Source organism: Protopterus annectens, chromosome 6.part0 (genome assembly GCF_019279795.1).
Source record: "Protopterus annectens isolate FY-2018-M chromosome 6.part0, PAN1.0, whole genome shotgun sequence".
Taxonomy (NCBI): domain Eukaryota; kingdom Metazoa; phylum Chordata; order Ceratodontiformes; family Protopteridae; genus Protopterus; species Protopterus annectens.
Window position 1 is genome coordinate 768,102,217 of NC_056737.1, and position 21,708 is coordinate 768,123,924.

The following is a 21,708-nucleotide window of genomic DNA, read 5'->3' on the forward strand; positions in this document are numbered from 1 at the left end:
CTGATTGGTTTTTCAGTGACCTTCTCACTCATTGTTTTAGTTTCTTTCTTGTGAGGGTAAAAAGAATGGGCTACCTGTGTCAAAGCATACTATTTCCAAATAGTTGTCTCCTGCTGCTACCTTTTGTTATGCACACCACAACAAGGCAATTCCAAGCAGGGTTAAGGTTCACTGTACCAGAGCCTTGGCATCATCAGTGGCGTTTAGAAAAGGGTTTGATTCTGTAAATATTCTAGAAGCAGCTACTTGGTCCTGTATACATAGCTTTTACAAAGCACTGCAATCAAGGTTCCATCTCCAGGTCTAAGACAGGGTTTGCTAGGACCATTCTCCTGGGGCTCCTGAGACCCCCTCATCCTTCCTCCTCCCCCAGTCAATGAAGATGTGATAGTCTACCCATATAGCTAAGGCTACTGCAGCAGTGATCCAAAGATAAACACAGTACAGTTGTATAAGTAAACACACCACAATGGTAGATGTTCAAATGATCACTGCTGCTGTAGCTGCTGCCTCCCTCAATCACCCTTATTTTTGTATGTTTTTGCTGCCAGGGAGGGGAAACATTTTTATTTTCCTAGCACTGGCTTTTTTAGCCCCCTAGTTTTCATGTCTCAGTTGGCATGAAAGCTGTGAGTGGCTTGGCACCTAAACCACTCTTTTTCTGCTAGTCTGCTCAAGCTAAACAACTTTTTTGGCCTGTGGAGGGTGCTGTTGAAGCTTTGGAAGCTGGCCAGCTGTTTATATCCTTAGGTGAGTGTAACCCATATAGCTAAGGCTACTACAGCAGTGCTCATTCAGACATTTACTGTTATGGTAAGTTTACTTACTTGGCTATACTTTCTGGTTAGTATGGATGTTGAGAGTTGGGGTTTGGAGATCAAGGAATGCTGTCCTCAGTCCTTGGCTTCCAAGGTTACAACGTCACTGAAGAGAAGTCAGAATTTGTAACATATGGAACCCAGCCTCTCTCGCTTCCTGTAGTTGTCTGAACCCAAGGCTACAGACAGGTTTCTGTCCATTCCCACCGCAAAACAGTATTCCCCAGGAATGGACCTCCTTGAGTTAAGGGTTCCTTCAGGTCCTGCTGGGCATGCAGCCCTGTACAAATCAGCCCTCAGTATCTGGAGTCCCCTCTAACAAAAGTAAGAGAGAATCCTTCTCAGAGAAGAATGCTGACTTCTGTAAAGTAGGGGAGAGACTTTGCAAACTCTTCAGACGTTTCCCCCATTTTGCTTATGACAGACACTAATGACACTGTCTTCTTTTGCACCTGCAGAGGAAATCCCATTTGGAAATGCTACTTTCTAGAGTGAAAGAGCATTTGTAAATGGTCGGCAAAAGCAGTATTGGATACCCAGGAAAAAGTACATTGATTTACTGGGTCTGGATACCCCTAAACTTGTGGCAATTCCTACGGTCTTGGAAGCTCTAGTGGGTGCTTTCTTAGCTGCCTCAGAGTAAATGGGCAGTCAGCCCTCTGTCTCTGAGAAGCCATATAGGTTCTTTATGGTCCACAGATTCATAAATTCCTCTACAGAAATATTTTGACATCTGTGGATCCACATAGGGTGTCAAAACTGATGCTTATTCTCTCAGTCCTCGTTTCACTTATAAGGAAGGCAAAATGTTGGATCAGATTTGGTAGATAGTGTGCACACATGACACACTGGCCATCAGAGCCATTAATTTTCAGACAGATATACGTTTCTGATTGCTGTTGTGTACCCAGATGAAGGAGAAGAGGTGTCTGATGGGAATCTAAAGACAAAACTATTGGATCTCACACAGACATTCTAGAGGCTAAACATCCTCTCAAATGTGGTTTTGATGCTATGGATGCAGCAGTTCAGTGTGGTGACTACAGGGTCGATGATCAGGAGATGTATCTGGCTAAGGCTAAATATCCACAGTCACAGGATGTAAAAGTGTAGCTCCTAATGCACCCCTGGCTAAGGATCTGCATTTTTAGAATGTTACTGGTGAAGTAGTCAAAATAAGGAGGGAAGGATGTAGACTGTGCAGTCAGTGATCCCTAGGTATGACTAGAATTAAACCTTGCTATCAAAAGTAACAAGGGATACTACAAGAAAAATGGCATGGAAATCAGAAGGGGAAATTTGAGGAACCCCAACATTATTTTCCCCCCAAAGGAACATGCATAACTGTATGAAACTTCTCCCTTCCTACCAAAGCCTTGTCCCCTACACCACCGCTCAAACACCAGAAGTAACAGAAAAGTTAACCTAGTGCATACGAAACTGAAAGCATCCCAAAAGACAAAAGGGTACTGCACATATCTCATGTTTGTTATAAGAAAATAAAAATGTCCGGCATCACACCTGTTTCAAGGGTCCACCAGTCCTTCCCACCCTACAAATAAAAGAACCTGTGTCAAAGCAAGACAAAAACCAGCAGGTTTTACTGAAGACTCTTCTTAGTCCCTAAAAAAGAAGGTCCATGAAGGGAAATCCTGTGTCATTCAAGGCAAAACGTCTTTTTCAGGGTTCCAAAATTGAAAATGCAGACATTACAAGCAGTCTTACCATTTCAGTTCCATCATGTCTGATGGTTACCCTGGATTTCAGGAATGCCTGTCTTCATATTTGTAGTTTCATAGAGCTGTAGATGCTTTTCTTTGTTCATTCTCAGTTTTTTGTTTTCCAGTTTCCTGTTTTAACTGACCTTTAACAATGCTGAGAGGTTACCAGCCTGGTTGTGGGCAGGACTTGGACCCAATTGCATAATCTTGTAATGAATTTAGCCACATTGTTCATACTGCTGTGTTGTGTCTGAGGTTATGAATATTGCTGTGGACTGTAAATGTTTCGGCCCTTTTGCTGGTGTCATAAAAATGTCTTCAGGCTCTGAATTGGTGGACATTCTTCATCAAACTTTGGGTCAGCCTTCATTTTCTTTGGCTTGTCTTATTGGCAGTAGATGCTTTGGTCATGGCAGGAGCTCTTTTTTGCATCCTTTGTGGTTCTAGGTCAGTAGCCCGGCTTCCTATTGAAATGTTAGCACTTGAAAAGCCAGGGGGGGGGAATAAAGACCAAAAACCCAGAGAAGAACTTTGAATTCTGTATGTTCGACAACATATGATCGAAGTTTAAAAGTTCGAATATATAATAAAAACAAAAAAAACGTACATTAATGCTGCAGGCAGGGGGGCTTGTCCCCCTGCAGCCCCCACACCCCCCTACTTAAATATAGCAACTCCGAGATCGCACTTCAGTGCAGAAAAGGGAAATTCTCCCATTCTGCACCAAACGGCGCTGTTAGGTTTAACCTTCGATCGCTTGAAATTTCGATCATATGGTGTCAGCCATATGCCATTTGAAATTTCAGGTGTTCGTGGTTCTAATAGGAACCCCTCTGGGGACTTGGACTTGATTTTCAGCAAAGTCACTTGTCTACCATTGGGCTTTCGGGTTTTCCAGTGCTAAAATTCATCACTAGGCTAAATACTTCCTAGTTGCTCACCCTCTGTGAGAATGATCTGGAGCTTCAGGACCTCAGGTTTAAGAACGTCTTTGACCTCTTTTGGGGATCTTGGTCCACTGCCTCCTTCATGTTTCTTAGAAGGCATGCCCCCCAAACCAGGTTATTATTCTCTGTTTCTTTTACTTAAGTGGAACTGAGCTAGAGACTGAGACCCTTTCAGACAGTTTATATACAGTTTGTCATGTTCCCTTTTTAAGGCACAAGGTGGTTTAGATGGCTTGGTGGTGGGTCTTTGCTGCATGGAGGCAGTAGCTTGTAATTGCTAAATGCATAAATGATGGACTGTTCTCTTCTGCCATTGGATAGTTCCACCTGGAGCTTGTCTGCAACCAGAATTTTTGTTGCAAACATTGGTGACATGACCATTTAGCCTGTAGTTCTCCCTCTTTTCAGTTATTGTCCTCACCACAACTCTGGCAATTGGGTTTTTCTTTTACAAGGCTGTTGTGGCACTGAGAGTTTTTTAGTCCTACACACCTCCTTTACCACAGGACTGATCCCACTGCCCCCTCTTCCTGCAGCCAGATTATTACATGGCTGCTGGGAATCTTTGAGTGAGGTGAGAGCCCTATGGCAAATTCATTCCAGGCCAGGAATCCCCAGTCAACTTGTGTGTTCTGCATTGTGGGTCAAGTGGTAGGGAGCTGGCTAACTTGCTGGTCCACCTAAACTCAGTCTTTTGAGCTCTGTTTTGTTTGGTCTCTTGGCTCCTTCTCCACTAGTGTATATTTACTTGTAATTTAATCTAGCTATAGAACACTTCAAGGAGGACCCTTTGGCATTAGATTTAATGGTCATGATCCTACAATATCTGCTAATGTATAAGATGACCCTCCTTAATGGGTTTCACACACTCTCCCCTTGTAGGTGTAAAGCAGTTCCTTCAGGCAGCAGTTTGCTGCAGGACTACCCTGTAACTCAGGTAAGTGTATACTAGTATATATCCTTTCCCTTGTTTGTAGCTTGAGTGCCAAGTCTTTATTTTTTTCTTGATTTGGAGGCAGGTGCTTGCTAATGTGCATGGGAGACCAGAGGTGCATTGTAGGGATTTCTTAGAGGAAAAAAATCTCAACCATAGCATACAGCAAGGTGTCCTCTTACAAATCGTGAGATATTGTAAAAATGTTTCTTGTATTTCAGACACACTGGATAGTGGTTCAAATCATCCATCGTTGTTGGAATTCTGCAGTGCAGTCATATCTCCTTTTATTGTTATTTTAATATGCTGAATGCAGAGGTTCATACATGGTCAGAAATTGTGTGAAGTATCAAACTTCCATGTGTTTATTTTTAGTTCTGAAAAAGGAGTATAAAGCAAATGGTGCTAAAAACTCACCTTTGGGGGAAAAAAGTCACTTTTGCTTGATTTGTATTGTGTGATTAAGAAAAAAGGGGTAGCTAAAAAGTAACTGTGGTAAGTTCCCCTTTGAAAGTTTAAATGATAATCTGAAGTAAAGGTATAAAATGAATGACAAACGACACACCACTGTATACATTTATTTATACTTTGTTGACTGGGTTAGTCCTACTAGACCAATGACCTCTTTTTGGGGAAGACCCTATTGTTTTCGATCAGTGCTGTGGGATCTTGTACATCCAGCTCAACTACCACCACCTCTGGCAGATGGAACCTGGGTTTAATGGCTCCTCTACCATTTTTCTTTGTAGGAACATTACTACCCAATTCTAGAAACAGATGCTGCTTAAAGGGGGCTGGTGAGTCAAGTGCAGGATAGAACATTTTTTCCCATCGTCTTGTAGCTGCCTTTTACAAAATACAAAATCAGTGGAGTTATAAAAGTCTGCATTCCTTTACTATGCAGTTTACATGTGACTAATGTTTCACACAGTCCTCAACAGTTCCCATTTAGTATATGTTCTACTGAAAATTTAAATGTATGGTTTCTGCTGTTTATGAAATGTTCCCCATGTAAAATTTGCTGTGGCTTGCTTCTGGAATCCGTCATGAGTCTTGTTCCAGGGCCAGTTTAATGCACCTTTCTAATTGTTGTCTTGACTAGTCTGTAAGTTGTAGTATTCACAGATGGTGACAGTGGTGCCTTTGAAGATGTGTACTGTAGAGTGCTTTACTAGAGTTTAAAAAAGTAAGCAGAAACCATAGCTAGCTGTCTTTAGTGGTGTATTATGGCATTATATTAGACCATTTATTGAAATAATCTGCTGCTTTAAAAAGAAATTATGTTCTGTAGTCCTATCTTGCCTTCATTCTTACATATGGTTCGGAGCCAATCCTCTGCTCCGACTCGGCCTGTTACAAAGCTCAAAGTCTCTTACTTGGCTCGTGGCTAGGTAGGTATCCCACAGTGCACTAGTACAATCCCTAGGTCTTGTTTGCTGTGTCTTCGAGTTCAGAAGTGCTTCTTACTTGGCTGTGGCTAAGTTGAAAACTTTTTCTATTATTATCACTTTAGTGTTTGCTATAGTGAATTATCCTTGTCTAGACAGAGTTTAGTAGTGTTATGAGTGTTTTCTAACCTTTTGGAGTGTTTTTGAAATTCAGTTTAGTTAGTTTGTCGAGAACTGATTGGCCGTTGGCCCTTGTTGTTCTCCTTTTTGGTATCCTGTGTACTAGTTTCTAATTAACGCTGCGTTTTCACACTTATATTTACTTTTATACTGTGTGCAGTGTTTGTTGAATTTTTACAGAGTTTTCTCGGCGGGTCCGCCTTTTGGGGCTTGGATCTCTATTTAGAAAGTTAGAAGTTTAGATAGTTAGAGATTTAGCTTGTGTGCAGTGTCATTTGATATTTCCTTGCCTGTTACTTGTTTCTGGCCTTTTCTTTCTACGACTTAGCCTATCCAGCTAGGTCCGTTTAAGTTAGAGGACCTAGTTCTCTGCTTACTCCTTTTTTCCTCAGGGCTAGGCCCTTTTTTTTTTCTTCCTTGTGTGTGTGCGTTGTTAGGGCTAGGCCCGTTTAAGTTAGCGGACCTAGTCCTTGTTGTGCTTGTGTTTCTGCTTACTTCCTTGGCTAGCTATTATGTCTAAAGAATCTAAGGACCACAAACCGTCGGGTTTCAAAAAAATGTGTAAAGTGCTCCCAGAAGATGTCAATTACGGATGGCCATAGTAATTGTGTATATTGTCTCTGAGCCATTCATTTACAGGAAACTTGTTTGTTCTGTCATCCTTCAGCTCCAGGAGTGGAAGAACAAGTTAATTTTGAAAGGTCTCCTCAAGCCTTCCTTCGAGGAAGACTTAGCAAGTTCTTCCTCCTTCTCTAAATCACATTCTTCCAAGAAAGAGAAGGTTAAGTCGGCCAAATGGCATTCTCCGGCGCCGACTGGTGTATCGGAACCTCCTCAGAAGCAATCAAAACTGGATAAGACTTCTGCCTCCTCAGCTCCACTGTCCTCGGAGCCGGTCGAGGTCGCTGATATTGGCACTTCAGTTTCGGCCCCAAGCCTCTCTGAGCCGACTACTGAAAAGCTACAATGGAGCCTGTCCAGAGATCCTTTGCTAGTCTCCCCAATCTTAAGATCTCCAATTCTGCAGAGTTCCAGCCTACCCTATCATCAAGAACCTCCAGGGCATGTCAGAGGAAGATGTGGCGAGAGTAGTGCTTGGACTCCTGAAGTTGTCTGATTTCCAAAATTATTGTTGGCTCTGACCCAGTCAGTTCCGGAGCCACATGAGTCCACACCCCCTGTTGTGGTTCCTCCTCCAAGCCATGTCGGGCTTCCAGAGCAGGAGTGTTCGGTACCTGTTGTTGTGGAACCCTCGGTTCCAGCTCCCCTCAAGGCTGTCTCAGAGCCGATTTCCACTCTTGACACCTTCCGCGCTGTCCATGGTATCTAGGGGCCGAAGCTCACCAGTCGGCCCTGACAGAGACACATGGACCTGAACCCTCCTCTGTTCCGAGTCTCCCTCTCGGTGTGTTGGCTAGGGTGAGCTCGGATCCTACATTTATCTCAGAGCTGGTCGCTCTGGAGCAGATGACTTCCTCAGTTTCCTCAGAGCCGAGGCGGTCTTCAGAGCCGGAGAGATCTACTTTCGAGATGATGAGGAGTGTGCTGTTTCGCTCATCAGCTCCACACAAGGGTACCAACACTCTCTTCGCCCTCGGGCACCGACCTCTGTCTCAGCATCTACTCTCTCTCTCTCGGCAGCAGATACCCGCAACCTCAGGATCCCCCAGTTGGTGGCCCCCAGTCTTCCGAGACCTCCCTAGAGTACCCATCTGAGGAGCCCCCTCGGAAAAGGACATGGAAGAGAAAGCATGTAGACTCCCAGGATGAGTCCATTACCTCTGACACTGACCTCGAGGAGTCAGAAGGGTCCCCCAAGTTGTCCTCTGTTATCTCCTTTGTAGACATCTTAGAAATTCTTAAGCAGAGAGGTGGCTGGCCCACTGCCACCCCTTCTGATGAGGAGTCAGTTTACCTGAAGTGTTTCGGTTCTCAACCTTCAGTCTCTTGGGTGTCTCCACCTTTTGATGAACTTTTAGATCTCGTTAGTCGAAAGGTGTGGGAGACTCCTGATGCCGTGGAGCCAGTCCCCAGAAGACCTAATAAATTTTTGTTTGCCCCCAAAGAGAGAGTTTTTGTCCAAGGGCATGCCTGTAGATGCATGGTGGTGGTGGCAGCCACTAAGAAGGAGTTAGCGGAGACTTCTTCATCTGTCCATCCACTAAATAAGGAGTCTCGAATGATGGACAGATACGGGAAGCGTATCTTCTCTTCAGCCGCTTTCACTCTGAGATCGCAGAACTGTCTTAACACATTTTGAGGCTTCAAAGAGATCTCCTTAAGGAGTTGGGAGATAATCCTCAAGGTACATCTACTGAAGGAGTCCCTGAGAAGGTGTCTACTCAGTTATCCACCTTAAATTCCATCGTGAACTCCTCCATGAGGCTGATCTCTTACACAGCCGACGGAGCAAGCGGGGCAGTGGGTTCAGGCGTTTCCCTTAGGAAACACTCCTGGATGCGTTTATGTAACTTTGCCGAGCCGTTCAAGTATACCTTTACCAATGCCCCCTTTGATGGTTCTTCATTGTTTGGACCTAAGGTGAAGGATACACTCACCAGGTGCGAACAAGAAGGGCAAACTCTCTCTGCCGTGGGAGTACGTTTTACTGTCCCCTCCAGACCATATCCTAAGGTCAGAGAGGTGGTGAGATGTGGTTCAAGAAGTCCCAGAGATTTTTTCCCCGGATGCACAGGATGACTCTTCCTTCAGAGGCAGAGGAGGAGGAGCTAATGGTAGACATCGCCCTAGAGGCAGGGGTGGCCCGCAGATCCAGGATGCCGCGATTCCTTTCGAGGCCGTCCGTATCAGCGCTCTTGATGTGGGGCCTGGCTGTGCTTTTCTGGAGCCAGTCGGGGGTCGTATTTCTTTGCATCCAGAAGCCTGGCTAAACATCACTCAAGACAAATGGGTGCAAAGAATATTCACCAGAGGTTACTCCATACCCTTTTTGCTTCCACCTCACACTCCCAAGAAGATCCCAGATGTTCCACCCAACAGGGATCAAGCAACTGTAAAAGTTGCTCACAGTGTCATCCAAACCATCCCATCAGATAGGATCCGGAACTTACTCCATATTCTTTTTAGTGCTAAAACGTACAGGGGACTGGAGGCCCATCTTGGACCTCAGCAAACTAAACAAATCCGTAAAGAAGGCCAAGTTCCGATTGGTGACACTGCAGTCTGTACTCTCTCTTTTAGGGAAAGACAATTGGATGTACTCCATAGACCTCCAAGATGCGTACTACCATATAAAAATGGAAAGAGCGTCGAGGAGTCCGTTATGCTTCTGGCTGGGAGCCAGTCATTACCAATTTCGTGCTCTGCCCTTTGGTCTCACCACAGCCCCCAGGGTGTTCACCAAATATATGGCGGTAGTGGCAGCTCACCTGAGACCTCTAGGATTCCAAGTGTTTCCGTACCTGGACTACTGACTCCTGACCGACCCCACCAGCCATCTACTCATACAAACCAGAGATTCCACTATTTAGCTTTGTTCCCAGTTGGGGATTACAGTAAATTGGGAAAAGTCTGCCTTATCGCCCTCTCAATTTGTGACTTTTATAGGCGCAGAAATAGACACAGTCGCCATGTTAGCTCGTCTTCCCGCAGAAAGAGCACAGAACCTCAGACAACAAATCCTCTACAGAAAGTCAAGGCAAAGACGGTGCTGAAACTCTTAGGGACCATGGCATCCACCATAATGTTAGTCCCTCTCACCAGATTACACATGCAAATTCTTCAGTGGCTTCTATCGTCCCAGTGGTCTTTTCAGCAACTGCCTCTGTCTCACCACATCTTCATAACAGAGTCTTGCAAGAAGGATCTTCGTTGGTGGATTCAACCCGACCAACTCACAGCAGGTAACCCATTCCTTCCTCGCCAGCCCGTTGCTACTGTGACCATGGATGCCTCGCAGATGGGGGGGGGGGGGCATTATCTAGGCAGGACTGTCCAAGGCACATGGCAAGATCATGAGGCTCACCTGCATATCAATGTCCTAGAGATGAGGGCAGTACTTCTAGTGTTGCAAGCACTTCACGACTCTCCCCTCTAGGCACTATAGCAATACAATCAGACAACATGTCAGTGGTATGGTATCTCAGCAGACAAGGCGGAACCAGATCTTACCCCCTTTGTCGAGAGGCAATTCCTGTTGGGAAATGGGTGATATCTTCCCAGCGCTTTCTGGTGGCAACGCACATCCCAGGGATAACCAATGTGATAGCCGACAAACTGAGCCAGGCAATCTTAATGCCTCACTAGTGGTCTTTGAATCAGGATATAGCGGAACAGATCTTCCGCAAATGGGAATGGCCTTGCTGCAATCTCTTCGCCAGTCCGATCAACTCCAAATGCAGCAGCTACTTTTCCCTTATTCCCCCTCTGGGGAGTCACCGAGAGATGCACTTGTTCACGATTAGTCCCTAGGACTCCTTTATGCTTTCCCTCCTTTTCCTCTCATATCCAAGGTGATTCAGAAAGCGAAGCTGTTGGGAAGCAAAATGATTCTCATCACTCCTTACTGGCCTCGTCAGATTTATAGGTTCATAGGTAGGTACTAGGCTATCTGCCCGAGGGCATTTATAAGCCTAGCCAGTGTGTGTCAGCTTTCGCCGCCCCATTGATTAATTAACTGAGCCTCTGTCAAGCAGAGCCAATGAAGTGATCCCAGGGGTGTATTTTCTGTTACCTATCCACTCGTCAAGGCTTCTCTTGAAGAGTGTTAGTGAGGGGGCTCTGCCTATTGTAGTTAGGAATTTTGTTCCAAAGCATGGGGAGTCTCTGTGACAGGAATCTATCCCTCCAGCATGTTCTATTTATTGTTGTGGCGAGGTTTAGCTCACTAGAGCGGGTGGCTTGCAGTGACTTGGATTTCTTTAGGTGGAGCATGTCCATCAATTCTGAGTTGGACATGGCTTTGTAAGTCAGGCAGACATCACCTCTGAGTAAAGCGATATGCCACTGAGTATAGCCGGAGTTTTTTCAGTTGGGCTGCATAGGACATATGTTTGAGGTCAGTAATCCTCTTGGTGATGTGCTTTTGTGGTCTTTCCAGCTGTTGGAAGTGTCTTGTGAGGTACATCCCAAATGGGGCATTGTACTCTATGATGGGTCTGATGAGTGACGAGTAGAGGGGCACTATAACCTCTTTATTTCCAGATGCGAACCTCTTCGTAATTAGATGGGCCACAAAGAAGGATTTCCTAACTACTTTGGCAATATGATTGTCAAAGGAGAGATTACTATCTACCTGGGTCCCCAGATCTCTTATTACCTCTTCTGTATTAAGGGGGGCTGCTGCCTATGTGGTAATTCGTGGTCGTTTTGTTTTTCCCAAACGGGATGACTAAGCATTTTTGGCATTTTACTTGAGGCCATGACTTTGACACCAGGTGTCTGTCTCAGTAAGGCCTTTTTGAAGGATGTCCGTGTAAGCCGGAGAGTCAATTATGGCTCCCAGTTTGCAGTCATCGGCGAACTTGGTTAGCCATAGTCCTGTGTTTGCTTGTACTTCTGAGAAATATATGCTGAACAGTAGGGGTCCCAGAACAGAGCCTTGCCAGACGCCACTTGTGACTGGTTTAGAGTCGGACTTGGAGCTCGCTATTCTTACCGTGTGAGTTCTGTCTGTAAGCCAGTTGGCAGCCCATCTTGTGACATAGGGGTTTATGTTCAGGCTGGTGAGTTTTTCTATAATACCCAAGTGAGGAATGGTGTCGAATGCCTTGGCGAGATCAAGGCAGTCTGTGTGAACCACCTTTCCTTCGTCTATGGCCTTGGTGACTGTCTCGAAGAAGTCAACCAGGTTTAGTAGGCATGATCTGCCTATAACAAAACCGAACTGGGTTGGGTCAAGTGTTTGGAGGTTCCCAATGTTTTTGTTAATGAGTTCACTGATGATGCGCTCCATAGCCTTGCAGACCAGGCTAGTCAGGCTTATGGGGCGATAGTTACCAGGGTCAGTTGTGGCCCCTCCTTTGTGGAGCAGAATAACCGTTGCTGTGCGCCATTCTACGGGCAAGTAGCCTGCGGAGAGGCTGAGGTTGAACAGCATGTTTAGGTGGGGGGGGTTAGTTCTTCTGTAGTTCGTGCAAGACGCAGCCTGGGACACCATCTGGCCCCATTGATGCGGTGGTTTTGGCTTTTGAAAGGGCTGTTTTCACCTGTGCTTCTGTGATTTCTAGGACACTACCCTTTTCCAGTATTGTTGTGGGCCCTTTTGAAGGTGAGAGGGAGGTGAAGTTTGCACTGAATCTATCTGCCAGGATGTTGGCAATATCAGTAGGTTCAGTATATTTTGTGCTATTTTGCACTAGCTCAGAGCATATCTGCGAGTTGCCACTTAGATTCTTGACATAGCTAAAGAAGGCTTTGTTGGTTATCTTTCGAATCCTTGGCTATTTTTCTTTCGAAGTTAGCCTTGGATGATTTTATGAGGGACCTTAGTTTCTTACTGATACTGATCAGGGATGTCTTTCCTTCTTGGGATTTGCCTTTTTTCTGAACTAGTTTCCTCCTTTTGTTGTATAACCTGTTTATGGTAGGGGTCCACCAGCTGGTTTCCTTCTCTTGGGGGAGTGCGTCTTGGTTTTGCTAGGGATGGCACGATCCATGCATCGTTGTAGGTGCTCATAGAGTGCAATTGTAAAGGATTCTGCATCTTGGGCAGTGTTATCCTTTAGCGTGGGGGCTGTGAAACTTAACCACCTCTGCCTTAAGTAAGTTGAAGTTTGCTTTAGAAAAGTTTTTCACTGTGGTTTCCTTGGTTGGGGGTGGTGGTGGGGTGTGGACATCCAGGGTGATTAGTTTATGGTCTGATCTAACCAGTGATGGGTTGACCTCTGGTAAGGAACACGTCGCCCATATTGGTGATGACCAGGTCCAATATGTTGTGGCCTCTGGTAGGGGAGTTTACCAGCTGATCCAGGGCATTTGAGTTGATAAATTCCAGGAAGCACTGAGCCTGGGAGTTTGTACTCAAGTATTTTTCCCAGTTAATAGTAGGGTAATTGAAATCGCCCAATATCAGGGTGTTCAGTAGGACCTTCATGTTTTCCATTGTCTCCAGAAAGGCGGAGTGGTGGTCCTAGGTCATGGAGGGTGATCTGTAGCAGGCCACAATTTGCATTGCAGATTTGCCCGATGTTAGTTGCACATGGATGATCTCAGAGGTATCATGCTGCGCCACTAACCTGGAGGTGTGGGTATCCTTGATGAATATGGATACACCCCCTCCTTTTGTGTTTCAGTCTGTGTTCTGTGGCCGAAATGTGTGGTATGAGTTGTAGCCCAGTAGTGCTGGAGTGCTCTCTGGAGCCTTGAACCAGGTTTCAGTTACTGCAGATGTCGACGTTCTCCATACTTAGGAGTGCTTCGAGTGCAAGCATTTTGAGATTTAAACTCCTGGCGTTGAGCAGCATAACCCTCATTTTTTTACTTGTGCTGTTTACAGAGGTGGGTTTGAATTTTGAGCCTTGCCTAAAAAGGTACTATGGGGGCAGCAAGAGCCTTGGCCAGTATTCGAAAGTCAAGGGGTGACAGGTGCAAGCCGTCTCTTGCGAAGCAACGCGGCTTGTCGAGCATGTCATCCCAGGCTGACAGACACTGGATCCCCTTTGAATGACACCAGAAGCTTAGCCAGTTGTTGAAATTGATCATTTTTTCTTTATACTGAGGTATCATTCTTGGTGAGGGCAGGATGCTACTCAGGGTCAGGGTCATACCCATTTGGGCTACATGATCAGAGAGCTCTTCCATGTCTCTCTTCATGTAGTCCAGGGAGGTACGTCTCAGGTCATTCACACCAACTTGAACAATGACAGAGTCATATTTGTACTTGTTCTGGAGTGACCGGAGTGCTTGTGTTATGTGGCAGATTCTGGCTCCCGAAAAGCAGCTAACAGTAACCTTCTCCTTGTCCAGCCTAGTGAGTGGTGCGTCAGTGTGCCTGACTATTGAGTCACCTATTACTAGTGTGTTAGGTATGTTATTTTGCCTTAAGGGCTGTGATTGTGCGGCACATTGGTTGTGTTTTATGTGTTGTCTGGTTTGTGATGGGAGGTGCAGGTTTTGTGGGTGTCTGCTTTGGAGCTCTCTGATGCTTTTGCAGGTTTTTATTTAGAGCCTCCGAGTATGATTTTGTGTATTTATGTGTATTTTTTGCCAGTGCTGGTTTAGAAGGTCTGTGTGAGGCTGGAGGTGTGGTGCAAGTGTTAACCTTCTCCTTTGGTTCCCCTTTCTCGGGCCTCATCTACTAGACGACCCATGGACTTTGGACCCAGTGCCAGACCTCTTGACACACATGTCAGGCTTTCTTCACCCCAGCCTCCACACCCTCAACTTGACAGCATGGCTGCTCAAATTCCATCCCTAGTCAGGCTTCATGATTTTTCATCTGCTGTGACCCACATCCTCACGTCTTCTCATAAACCTTCCACTAGGAAGGTATACACTAGCAAGTGGAGAAGGTTTTCTATCTGGGCTGAAGAAAGGAATGTAGATCCTTCAATTGCATCCATCCCAATGGTTTTAGAATTTTTTTCTGAACTTTTCCATCAGGGATCTGCTGCTGCCACAATTAGGCTCCAATTGGCAGCGATATCTAATTTTCATTTGGGTCTACACGAGTCTAACCTGATGTCACATAGATTGTGTAAAAACTTCCTTAAAGGTGCTACTTTGCTGAGACCCCCCCCTTTCAGGAACCAGTAGCTTCCTGGGATCTGAACTTTGTTTTGTCCAGGCTAACTTCACTGCCCTTTGAACCTGCTCATTCGTGTCCGCTGAAATTTCTGTCTTGAAAGACTTTGTTTCTAGTAGCCATCACATCAGCTAGATGAGTATCAGAGTTACATCACTGTCTATAAAGCCTCCTTATCTGATTTTCCACAAAGACAGTTTCTCTTCATACGAATCCTTCCTTTATCCCTAAAGTTTGCTCTCAAAATAACTTGAACCAATCTATACAGTTACCGATATTTTTCCCTGACCATTCTAATGCAGCAGAATAACAAATTTCATCAGTTGGATGTTCACAGCCAGTTATGGTTCTACCTTCATAGGACTGAGGAACTCAAAGTCAGATCAATTGTTCATATCCTTCTCTGATTCTAGACTAGGTCTGCCAGTCTCTAAAGTGACCCTATCAAATTGGATTTCGAGCTATATTTCCTTCATTTACTCCTCCAGTGGAAAAACTCTACCGTTCAAGATTAAGGCTCATTCTACCCGATCCCAGTCTACATCTGCTGCCTTCCAAGCCAGAGTTCCATTTGACAATATTTTTGCAGCAGCAACCTGGGCTATCCCTCATACCTTTCTTACTCATTACAAATTGGACTTGACCTCTAGGGGTAGAGCCTCCTTTGGTTCCACGGTACTCAGGAGTATTTTTCTGTGAGACACCCAAGAATAAGGTGCTAGGGGCACTGTCCCATATGTAAGAATGAAGGCGAGGTAGGACTACAGAACATAAAGAAGTTATGTACTCACTGTAACGTTCCATGTTTGTAGTCCATCTCGCACTTCATTCTTACGAACCCACCCACCTACCCAAGTCCTGGAAGGATCTGGAGATAGAATAGTATTACCTTGATAGGGCAGAGACCTTTCTTTATTGTTGTTCTTTCTGGATAATCTTTGTTCTGTCTTTCTATACTTTGGCAGCAAACAAGATCTGGGGATTGTACTAGTGCACTCTGGGATACCTACCTAGCCACGAGCCAGCTCAGAGACTTTGAGCTTTGTAATAGGCTGAGTCAGAGCCGAGGATCGGCTCTGAACCCATATGCAAGAATGAAGGGTGAGATGGACTACAAACATGGAACGTTATGGTGAGTACATAACTTCTTTTTACAGTATGCCATGGGACATTTGTTAGCTTGTTGGTTAACCATAAGCCTGATCATAGAAGAGTGGCACCAGTAAAGAATGCCTTGTCGCTTGTCATTTTCAGTGAAGATGAATAAGCGAATAGTCTTACAGCCTCTGCTATCTCAGAGAAATGGTATTTTTATCTGAAGTAGCAGTGGGTACTTCGGTGGCTTTATAAATTCAAAGATAAATACTGCTTTTGTTACTAGTAATGATAATATGCCCACATACAGGGGAAATCCTTAGTGGTCATTTTAGTGAGAGATTGTTGTCCCATCCCCTCTTCAAGACAAACCTCTGGCTGCCTTACATATTTGTAATGGAAAAACAAAAAAACTTACACATTCACTTTGTCAAGGCAAGACTGCCTTTTGGTGCATTTATTATTTTTTGACATGTTCAGTAAATGATGAAGAGTGCAAACTAAGTGTTGTGCAGTGTTTTAAAGCCTTTAAATTATTACAGTACAGTCATACTGTGATGTACAGTCTGCTAACTGAATGGGAAAAAAGTACAGAATTCTGGCATTTTCATATGAATAAAACACCTGTTAACACATGCATACCTCCAGGCTAAATATGAAATGTATCCCCTTGGTTGAAACAGGCTTACGTTTGCGATGTGCAGTCCTGTGAGTGGAAGGGGAAAAAAGTACAGTATATCACTATCTTTGTGCAAAAACAAATGGCTCAACATCTGTAGATCCAGATGCAGACATAGTTTGCCTCATTACTTAACTCTGTGTCTAATATTTAAGATAGTTTTATTTACTAAGTGAAGAATTTTAACTTTGGCAAATTTTTCTTTGAATGAGGACAGAACACTAGTAGTGTGTGCGTAGTTTTCTAGAAGTAATATTTCTTTCAGTCATTAAAAACATATGTTCTGCATTTTATAGATTCCAGCAGCTCATCAGATAGTGAAGTTGATGAACCATCTGAGAAGGTGAAGGAAGAAACTCATCTAGAGGTCAAACAAGAAGAATTGAATGAAAAAATAATCAGTGAAAACCAAGTGGACCAACAAAGCCTTGCATGCTGTGAAGAACCAAAAGAGAAATGTCACACAGCATCTCTAGAAATACCAGTGAAACAAGACTGTGAAGAACCTGGTGACACTGCACAAAATGATGAAAAAATGACTGAAGTAGTAGAGGAAGCAAAAAAAGAGGCAGAGAAGTCGCCAAAATGTAGAGGGAGAAAGTGCAAAACAAGAGACTCTGGTATGTTGTGTCTCAGGGCCCCCATGTTTGACTTTATAGAGGAGCTCAGTAAATTTCAGTCAGAAATTGATGGGGTTGGAAACCTAAGTAGTTCTGTAGACCCTATTGCAATAATGGATGAAGAAGAAAAATGTTTGGATGTCAGCTCATTCAGCGAGGATAGTGTAAAAGAAGATAAAAGACCAGTTAAAAGAAAGTCATCTGATCCAGCATCACCCGATAAAAAAATTAAACTTGAGGATGAACTAGAATTAGCAAAAGAAATATCTGAAGAAGAGACTGAAGAGTGCCTTATTAAAGCAGAAGGTATAGAAAACTGTCATGAAAACCTGCCTGAAAATGATATTAAAGAAATACCATCATTGTCTATAGAGGAGCACAGACTTGGAACAATTGAAGATAATAAAAACTCTGTTCAGTTTGAGGATACAGAGGAAGATGCATCAAAATTTGATGAGGATTATATGCCTCATATTGGACCTGAGGCTTTAGTTTGCCATGAAGTAGACCTAGATGACTTGGATGAAAAAGAAAAGAGTAGTAGTGAAGATACTGTGATGGAAAAGTATGAACCTCCCACCCCAACGGTCCATACTCCTCTCTTATCGTCTATGGTGCCACCAAATTTTTCACTGGTTTCACCCCCAGTGCTATGTCAGGATGAGTCCCGTAGCATTAAGAGTGAAAGTGACATTACTATTGAAGTGGACAGTGTGGCAGAAGAATCACAAGAGGGCCTTTGTGAAAGTGAGTCGGTCAATGGCTTTGAAGCCAGCACCACTTCCAGCACCTGCAGCTTATTGATACAAGAGCAGGACAGTAGAGAAATCAGTAAGTGGACATACTTATTTGTAGTTTTTAACTACTGTATCATTTCTGTCCTGTTTAAAAGGGGGGGGGGGGTACAGCTGTTGGAACCCTGTCATTTGAACAGGAGTTCAAAGCTGACTTTACCAAAATGTTAATTTTCCATAAAATTGATTTTTACATCCATGGCACAATTGTTACAAGACAGTAACTTTCTGTGAGATGAGTTGGTCTTTGAAGTTGATAACAGCTAGACCTTCAGAAAAAATAAATACATTAAAAACATTTAAGTATATTTACCAGCCAGTGCGCCTTTAGAAACAGCAGTGTGGTGAAGTAACTTTTAGGCAAGTGCTTCTTAATTTACCTGTCACATTTTTAGAGAACAGCTGTGGTGTTTAAGGATCTTTGATATTGCTTGGAAATGCTGGAACTTTGAATTCTGTTTGAGCTTTTGTGGGAAGGGGATGTGAGATGGAATTCATTCCCTTTTTTTATGTATGGAGCAGTGATTCCCACATTCCCCTATTCAGTGAGATCTGCCTTCCGTACTTCCTTTATTTGATGCAATCAGCAGTCGGTACATCTTGGGGAAAGGGAAATGTTCTCCCACATTTGGTGAATCTGTTTCCAGGAGCATTTTTATACAGATCAGTTTTCATAGGTCTGACATTTGTAGTAGATGTATGCTATGGTTTTATGTTTGTTGTGCTGTAGTAGCTTCATATTAGGCATGTATTTGTAATAGGGCCTTCGCTACAACTTGTTTACAGTATTTTTATGCTTACTGTTTAAAGTAGATGCTGTGATGCTACAAAGGTGCAGTTGTGAGATCAACAAATTAAGGCCCAATACTGGGAACTGTTAAGTAATGCATGTCATTGACTAGCCCCTTAATATCCTGTATTTATTAATAGGTACATGATTCCAATCTAATTTAGCACTGACTGCCCCTATCCAAGAGGGACACAGGTGAAACCCCTGGGGTGAATTTGCGGCTTCCAATCCAGTCGTCCAAGTTGTGCTTAAATAGGGTCAACAAGGGGCTCTGTTTAACTTGAATTGGGAATTTGTTCCAAAAAAGAGGTAACCTCTGTGAGACATGTCTGTCTCTCCAGCAAGTCTTGTTCATGTCACAGGCGAGGTTAAGGTCCCCAGAGCGAGTGAATCTTGTACCATTAGACTTATGAATGTGCAGCATTTCCATTAAGGCCTGTATGCGAAGAACAGGTCGACTCTGAGTTGTCTGTACGATACAGAGTATCCTTAATGTATTTTATTAATTAATAACATTAATGTATCCTTAATTTATTTTAATCCTGAAAGTTTTTGGAGTTTATTTAAGATTACCAACAGTTTATGGATGTGCTGTTCTGGTTTAGTTGCCTATAAAATGTCACCCACAAATAAAGCTATTTTTTCCTGCTCTCTGCCTACTTGCCGACAGCTCTAGATATAGTGCAGACAGTATCTAGAGAGGAGACATCTTTCCCTTGTTCCTCTATGCAGCTTAATTCTTGGTAATAAGATTCCATTGCTTTTTTATGTATATTTGTGCTCCCGCATATATATTCAGAATACCAAGTATTGATCTCTGAAGAATTCTTTACATTGTAATGTATTTTTCAAAAATAACCAATTAAATTTGTCAGATAACTATTCTGCATCCAGTCCTGTCAACATTAGTACAGTCTTCCATTTTAGCATCTTATTTGTATCATTAAAAGCTTGTTTATATTGTCCTGTTTTTCTTCCTTCAGTAAACCAACATTGATCCAAGTCTGTTTGCACCTGACGATAAATTTGACAGTTGTTTTTCAAGTATTGTCATAAGTTTGTCATGGTAGAAGGTTGATATTTGTCTATATGATCTTAGGATTTGCAGGGTCCTTCCTTCAGTATTACTAGTATTCTAGCCTTTCCCATGATTGTGGTATTTTTCCTCTTGTACTTATTTCATTAACTATATCACTTTTGCTTATGCTTTCCAAATTTCTTTTGGCATATGACCTCTGAACCCAGTGATCTTCCTGTAGTTTGATTTCTTGTGTCTTCCTTTATTTCCGGAACTGATGAAATTGATCTCAGTAGACTGACTCTCTCTGACCCCCCCCCCCCCCAATGACTACATCTGTTTTTTAACGCATTTCTTAAATACTCACTTAAGGCATAGGCACACATTAATAAACTATAATAACTTTTTTTCATTTACATGCATTCTGCATCACATATGTTTTCTTTATAGTAACTGTTGCTCAGTCCAATATCGCATAAATTGCTCTATTTCCTGCCTCCCATTAAACATCACTCCTCCTCCTCCTCCTCAACTTTATTCTGCATTTAGAGAATGAGTTTACGCTACATCAGTACCCTGTTTGGAGAACGAGTATTTTCCATCAGGGTGTTGATGTACAATTAGTGCCCTCTGAAAAAGTCCACTGCTTCACAGCAGCATGTCAAGCCACCGGGGAGCTCTTGTAGAAAAAGAAAAAAACTAACAGCTGCCATTGTTTTACACTAGCTAAGCAGTGTTTCTGCTGTTTAGCATGTGTAACATGTAAAAAAAAAAAAGTGTGTATTTCTGTGTGAGTGTGAGAGAGAGATTGCTTGAGCTACTATTTTACACTCACTAAGTAGCATTTCTGCTGTTTAGCGAGTGTAATATAAAAAGTGTTTGTGAGTGTATGCGTGTACGAAAGTAAGAGAGAGATAATTGAAAATAAATGAATCAGAAAAGTGTGTGTGTTGCTGTCTGCATGTGTGAGTGAATGCATGCATGAAAGCAAGTGTGTGTGTGTGTGTGTGTGTGTGTGTGTGTGCACGTGTGTGTGTGTGTTTGAGAAAATGAAGAGCGAGCGATCCCTGGAAGCATCACATTAGAGCTTTGCGTACCTCAACTATACCTCTCGGCACAAGAAATCTGGACAGAGTCACAAATAATGAGGAAACAAAGAGCTAAAAATAGGAACGGATTTTAGATATTGCTCTTATAGATTAGAAAATTGCTAGAATAATAACAGGGTTTTCATTGGCATACATTTTCTGAAGCAGAGGTGTGTGTGCGCGCACGTGTGAGAGAGTGACTGAGTGAGATGACTATTGGCAGCAGCAGCAGTAAAGAGGTTTGCATACCTCTGCACCTTTCAGCTGACGAAGTCCGCATAAAACCTAAAATAAAAGGGGGAACAAAGGCTCTAAAATAGAAACAGATTTTAATTATTACTCTTATAAAATTACAATGTTGCTTAAGTAAAGGATTTATGTTAGCATGAATTTTCTGAAGGAAGTAAAAGTCTGAGACTCAAATGTATGTCCTTATTTAGTAATTTCAAGCTCCAGTGACTGCCAACCAAACAATTTAGGAGTAAGGGACCATAAAAATTAATACCTCGCTATTTTTTTAAATGTTACATTTTGGATGCAAAGTGCTTCCTCCAACACCATTAACATATACTACAGCAAGTTTGAAACATTAGGACGAAGGAACTGTTTTACATCAAAAATAAACTGTAATGAAGTAAAACACAACAGTTTTACAGAAAGCCCATTCTCTAAGCACAATAATGCCAGACAGGGATTAATGTGTTATTAATGCCCACCCCGGGGTGTTAATTACACATTAACACACACTCTGTTGAGCATTATTGCTTGCATATTGTTCCCACAAATTCCAGAAGAGGATGTGGAGGTTTGCCAATGATGAGGTCAACCAATAGCTAGAAGTGTGGCATTGTTGCTTCTAAGGTGGTGATCATTGCTTCTAACAAGGATGAGCCCTGTTCTTCTGTAGTCATCAGTCTCTCCAACAATCTTTC

The 21,708-nt window shown here is 43.2% G+C and overlaps 1 protein-coding gene across 1 annotated transcript in view; it reads left to right on the top strand.

The window, feature by feature from the left end:
- The window catches only part of ARID4A (AT-rich interaction domain 4A), an 877,572-nt gene that overhangs the window by 689,937 nt on the left and 165,927 nt on the right, over positions 1-21,708 (top strand). The window contains exon 20 of the mRNA XM_044073577.1: positions 16,763-17,917. Within this exon, the coding sequence (XP_043929512.1) occupies positions 16,763-17,917 (1,155 nt within the window). The remainder of the gene's footprint in view (positions 1-16,762; positions 17,918-21,708) is intronic.